At 34.6% G+C, this 5,964-nt stretch overlaps 1 protein-coding gene across 1 annotated transcript; it reads left to right on the top strand.

The window, feature by feature from the left end:
• Window positions 1–643: 643 nt before the first annotated feature.
• Window positions 644–4,291, top strand: LOC143609829 (putative aldo-keto reductase 5). Its single transcript, XM_077084472.1, has 5 exons — window positions 644–865; window positions 1,015–1,215; window positions 2,853–3,025; window positions 3,496–3,598; window positions 3,788–4,291. The coding sequence occupies exons 1-5, from the start codon at window positions 644–646 to the stop codon at window positions 4,118–4,120; spliced, it is 1,032 nt and encodes a 343-aa protein (XP_076940587.1). The 3' UTR covers window positions 4,121–4,291.
• The last annotated feature ends 1,673 nt before the right edge of the window (window positions 4,292–5,964 follow it).

Below are 5,964 nucleotides of genomic sequence, written 5' to 3'. Positions count from 1 at the left end.
ATAGCACAATGTTGAGTAATATACCACAATATAAAGAAAAAAGACACAATGTCAAGAAAAAAAATAATCAATGACAAAAATAAACACACAACACAAGTATAAACAAAAAGACATAACTTCTTTTTTCACTTACCATTGTGTGTGTGTGTTTTATGAGAACGAGAAAGACGGTGAAAACGTTTTTGCTTTTTTTACTTTTTTTGTTTTTTTATTAAATTTTGAGTTATTATTTTTTTGGTTTTTTTTTTTTCAATTTTTAAGTGTTTTTTTGTGTGACTATAAATCTTTCTAATTCTTCTTATTTTTATTTCTTTTTTTAGAATAACTTAACATATCGTAAAATGTTACTTAAATAAGAAAAGAACGTACGTTATCTTGAAAATATAATCTGAAATTCTGAACATGGTTTCTTAAATAAAACGTGCCTCGGACTACGGATCGGTGGTCGCCTGGTCGGTGTGTGACAGTTTGTCAACAGTTTAATATTTCGAGTGTGAGAATCGATGATTAATAATAAAATCACGATTATAGCAAGCACAATACAATAATGAAAGTATAACTTAATTATAAAATTACCACGCCAAAAAACCAACCATATATTTGTTTCTGTGCAATCTCACCTATCAAGATAGTGTAGGCAACAATGGAGCCTATCGTTCCACAGTTGAAGTTAGGTTCACAAGGTCTTGTTGTTTCAGCACAAGGGTTGGGTTGCATGAGTATGTCAGGAACAGGGTTCTTTGGACCACCGAAACCCGAATCTGATATGATCAATCTCATTCGCCATGCCATCGACTCGGGTGTCACCTTCCTAGACACCTCCGACTTCTATGGATATAACACCAATGAAATCCTCATTGGCAAGGTAATTATTAATTTGCAACCACTACTAGAAAAAATTTGTCACGACTATCGGATCATGACTTTTGTCTGTGATCTGTTAATGAACTCTTTACAAATTTACTGATTAGGCTTGTTAGTTGATTTTTATTTAGAGTTACTGTAATATTGTAGGCTTTGAAAGAAGGATATAGAGAGAAAGCTCAAATTGCTACAAAATTTGGTTACCGGCCTATCGATGGAAAGATCGAGGTGTGTGGTGACCCGGCTTATGTCCGGTCAGCTTGTGAAGCTAGCTTGAAGAGACTTGATATCGACTGTATTGATCTCTACTATGCTCATCGGATCGACACGAGTATCCCAATAGAAATCACGGTTTGTCCTCTTGCTTCTATTTGATAAGCGAAAGTAAGGAAAAATATTTAAAGTAATACATGAAATAAAAGAAAAGACAGAAAAGGATATTAAGTAGAGAAAAGAAAATATGTACGGAAACAAGTACTGATCCGACAAATTAGTATAGCCAGTGACGGAGCTAGAAAATTTTTTATGTGGGTTCGGAATTTTCGATGCTTGATTTTTTTTCCGGTGTCAAAGCTTTTGCGCCCGAATAGGTCGGTTCGGGTTGGGTTGATCATTCGGTTAGATAGATAAAATGCAATATCATTATCATAACAAAAATATATCGGTAACATTCAATAAAATACAAAGTCATTAAATATAAAGATATTGCATATTATAATTTTTCCTTACATGTTTTCATGATTTGAAAAATATCTTCAATCGTGACTTTGAAAAAGAACTCATTCTCAATACAACAAATACATGCATTATTTATATAATCGTCACCCATATGATTATGAAAAATCCGACTTCACATGCTTCATTCAAGAAAAACACTTCTCAAACGATAGACCAACATGTATTGGTTGTTGGCGATGGTTGAAACCTTGAAGCGAACAGCGAAGAAAAAATTTGATCGGTTGCTGAGTCGATGGCCGATGTTTTTATTTGTTTATTAACTAAACTTTTTATAATCAATGGGTTCAAATATACTTTTTTAAAACGATAATGGGTTCGCTCGCCGAAAAAGAATGGGTTCGATCATTAACTCAACACTACAGGTTATATATAAAACCGAAAAAGGACCGGGTTCGGCCGAACCCGATGGTGATAGTGTGGCTCTGCCACTGAGTATAGCGTATTAAATATTGACACGTATTCAAACTTTTCTGCGGATCTGACGGTTTTTCAAGCTATCCGACGGATTTCGTGTTCTAGGCGACGTAATGATAAACAGTCAGATCTGACGGTTTAGTTCATGCTTCCGTCGGATTTGACTGTTTAGTTTGTCCGTCGAACCCTAAATTTTCAATACAGGGGTTACTGATTTTGAGTTCTAGAGTGAAATTGAACACTATGGTTGTGTTCTTCTCAAAACTAAGCGATTTGCACTATTGATTTGCTTGATTTGGTGGAGAAATAAGAAAGATGGAGATGGATGTTGGTTACGGAGGTTTAGAGGTAGAAGTTGATAAATTCCGTCGGATCAATTACAAATTCAGTCGGATCCGACGGTTTTTTAACGAATTCCGTTGGATCCATTAGTACGTTGACACGTGATGCGATTTTTAAATGTCCACAAATTCCATCTGACGGAGTTGAAATTCTGTCGATTTTTGACGAAAAAAATAGGCTATTTTAAGGTTTCTCATTTTTTTCTCTCCCAAATATGGCCATTTTAATAGGAATGCTATGAGAGAAAAATATTAAAAGTTTTTTCTTTCTATTCATTAAAAATTAAACACCAATATTTTCATTTTCTCCTCAAAAACCCGGGAACACAATATAAGTTCTAGAATATTTCATAGATTCACATATGCTAACGGATCGATCAGTTCTTCACAAAAAAGGGTTTTATGCAGTTTTCAACATTCGGAGTGTTACTGTTTTTACCTTTTGAATAATTAACGTTGCTTGTATGTACATCTAACAAACTGAAATATAAACAGATGGGAGAGCTCAAGAAATTGGTAGAAGAAGGAAAAGTGAAGTATATAGGATTATCCGAAGCATGTGCTTCTACAATTAGAAGGGCTCATGCTGTTCATCCCTTAACAGCAGTACAAAATGAATGGTCGTTATGGACAAGAGATTTAGAGGATGAAATCGTTCCTACTTGCAGGTTTGTTTGTTTGTTTTTATGTCCGGCAATATTGGGATTGGCATAACGTGATAATAACAACCGGGACTGACCGATGTTAACGGCGACCGAACCAGACAAAATTTCCCTAGAGGCCTATAATTGCTAAAAAAAGTTATATATATATATATTATTTATTTTTTGTTTTAAAACAAATACCTACAAAATGATTAATTGGTTGTTAGCCTATGGAACCAATGGTCATTGGTTTAATTCCATTAAGTGGTGTTTTTTTATAGAAAAAACATTTTATTATGTTTTATATGGCCATTTTAGTAACTTGTTTAATATTATTATTACTTTTTTACATTGGTTCGTATTGGGCTTTAGAAATGTAGTCCACCTAGTAAAATTGTCAAATTTTTTATACTCATTTTAAGCGATTCTCGAAAATGTCAACGACAACGACAATGATGATGATGATATTTGGTATGTTATGGTCTATTTTGCAGAGAACTTGGCATCGGGATTGTTTCATATAGTCCCATTGGTAAAGGATTCTTAGCTCAAGGTCCTAAACTTCTTGAAAACCTTTCAGATATTGATAGTAGAAAGGTATGCTCGCCCTCTCCACCCTTCTAATTTATTTACGAACTCATACTTGATAGTTAGTTCCATAACCGGATAACCTGAATGTTTCAAATTTTGTCATTAAGTTCACGATCAAATTTTACCCCATTTGTTTTATCAAGAATGTTTCACGAAAGATTTTGCACTTTGATGATTTAATGAAACTTATCACAGGGATTGCAGAGGTTTATTAACATGGAGCACAATAAGATCATATTTGAGCGAGTTAACGAGATGGCTACAAGGAAAGGGTGCACCGCGGCTCAACTTGCATTGGCCTGGGTGCACCACCAAGGAACTGATGTGGTTCCGATACCAGGAACCACAAAGCTTGAGAACTTGCATCAAAACATTGGTGCTTTGTCTATAAAGCTAACTCCAAAAGAGATTGCAAAACTTGAATCATTTGCTTTTGACGGCATAGTAAAGGGGGAAAGACATATAGCCATGCAAACTACTTGGCTATATTCAGAGACACCTCCATTGTCATCTTGGAAAGGTAATTAAGTTGTAGAAAAAACTAGATACGAAAGTGTGTCCATGTTATTTGACACTCTTTTCTTTTAAGTTGGGATTTCTTGTAATTCTTGTTACCATATTTTGTTTTAGACACATTTGATGACTTGAAAATAATCCATGCAATTCAACTTGGAAACAAGCTTACCCTCTCCCATCCTTCTTATTGACTGTCAAACAATTTTTAACTTTTCAACTTTTTAAAAAAGCCAATAAATTAATAATTTGTTTTCAAACCTAATCCCAAACATAACAATCACCGTTGATCCATCGGTCGTTGATTACCATTGGTCCCTTATATATGACCTACGTGTAACACCCACATTAAATAAAACTAATTTTATAAAATAAATTCACAACATACTAATATATTCAGAAAACGATCTCAGTTCTTTTCTAGTTGAAAAACATTGGACGGAAGTGTGTGGCAAAAGATTGTATTATAACTACATTATAATGCATTGTTCACACTTGGGGTTTGACTATTGGTAGCTACACACATGAATATTTAGAACAACCCATAACATGTAGAGGGTTACAATAAAATCGTAGAGCTTGATTTATTGGCTTGTCCCCTTTACTCTTTCATTTCGGTTTACACTTAAAAAAATTGGGATATTGAATTTAAATAATCAAAACTTTGGTTTATTGGTCGTTATTAATTCTGATTTAAGAAATATCTTGTGTTAATCCGAACTTTCACCCAAGGCCTCCATTGAATATTTTTCTATCGAAGACTAACCCGGTTAGTTATATGGCAAAATATATCATTTCTCCAAGTTGAGGGAGACAGATAAATAAGGTTATTAAACTTAAATACCCCCCCCCCCCCCCACATTCGCCCCATCGCCACCGCAACCATGCAGATTATAGGTTTATCAAGGGAGGATTTGATTTATTTAATTGTTATATATATATATTAATGAAAAAATAATAAATAATAAATAATACATACTATATAAAGATGATTAAAAATATAAAAAAAATAATTATAAATATATAAAAAATGATTAATAAATAGTAAATGAGCTGCTCTGGGGCTTAAAAACCACTAATGAGCTGAACTCGAGTTTTAGAAATAGAGATAGAAGCGAGCTGAGCTCAGGCCTATTCGAGCCCGGGCTCGGCTTGTTTGCACCTCTAGTTGGAGTAGAAAAATAAACATCGTTTATAATAAATAGAAGTTTTGTTTTAACCCCATAAAATTGAAGAAATTACATAATTTTCCCCAAAATTAAAAAGAAGACCTCGGTGGAGGCCAATATGGTGAAAGTTGCGATTAACATAGGGAATTTTTGTAACAACGTGAAAGTTTCGAGTCCAAAGTATCAACTTTCCAAAGTCTAGGGACTAAAATTGCCAAAATCCAAACTTGAGGGTTAAAAATAAAATTTATGTTTTCCTGACCCATCGCGCTATGTGATGAGTCAGAAGTGACTCCCATCGCGTACCGCGATGGGGTGTCTGACAATGTGTGACACGTGTGCCACGTGGCACACGGTGGCACTATGTGCTGCCACGTGTGGGCCGCATCTCTTTTCGGAAGACGGTTGAGTCCCCTGTTTTTTGTTCGGTTCTCAAGTCTCTAAACTTATGAAGTCTCGTTTCTGTAGTGGACCAATTTGTTAACATACCACCGAGCCATTTTTTATTAACATAATGACACCGAGCCCTTATTGCAGCCCATGCTACTGAATCAGCTTCTTTATTTTTAGTGCCAACAATTAAGAATTGTTTTCCCCTACTTGCTGCATCAAAAACCAAATCACAAGCTTCTGATAAAAAACGAGCAGTTCTAGTAAGATTTGTAGTATGAATACCTTTACGTTTTGCAG

This window comes from Bidens hawaiensis, unplaced genomic scaffold (genome assembly GCF_021521415.1).
Source record: "Bidens hawaiensis isolate Kalapana, Puna unplaced genomic scaffold, B.hawaiensis_p1.1 tig00017045_1, whole genome shotgun sequence".
In the NCBI taxonomy this organism is placed as follows: Eukaryota; Viridiplantae; Streptophyta; class Magnoliopsida; order Asterales; family Asteraceae; genus Bidens; species Bidens hawaiensis.
Note: the sequence above shows the minus strand (reverse complement) of the source record. Positions and strands in the feature narration are given on the sequence as shown.

Excerpts from the sequence above, each read along its gene's own strand:
- LOC143609829 (XM_077084472.1), top strand. The coding sequence starts at position 644 with ATGGAGCCTATCGTTCCACAGTTGAAGTTAGGTTCACAAGGTCTTGTT. Across the intron at positions 3,026-3,495 it reads GAAATCGTTCCTACTTGCAG|AGAACTTGGCATCGGGATTG; the intron begins GTTTGTTTGTTT and ends TCTATTTTGCAG. Across the intron at positions 3,599-3,787 it reads CAGATATTGATAGTAGAAAG|GGATTGCAGAGGTTTATTAA; the intron begins GTATGCTCGCCC and ends AACTTATCACAG.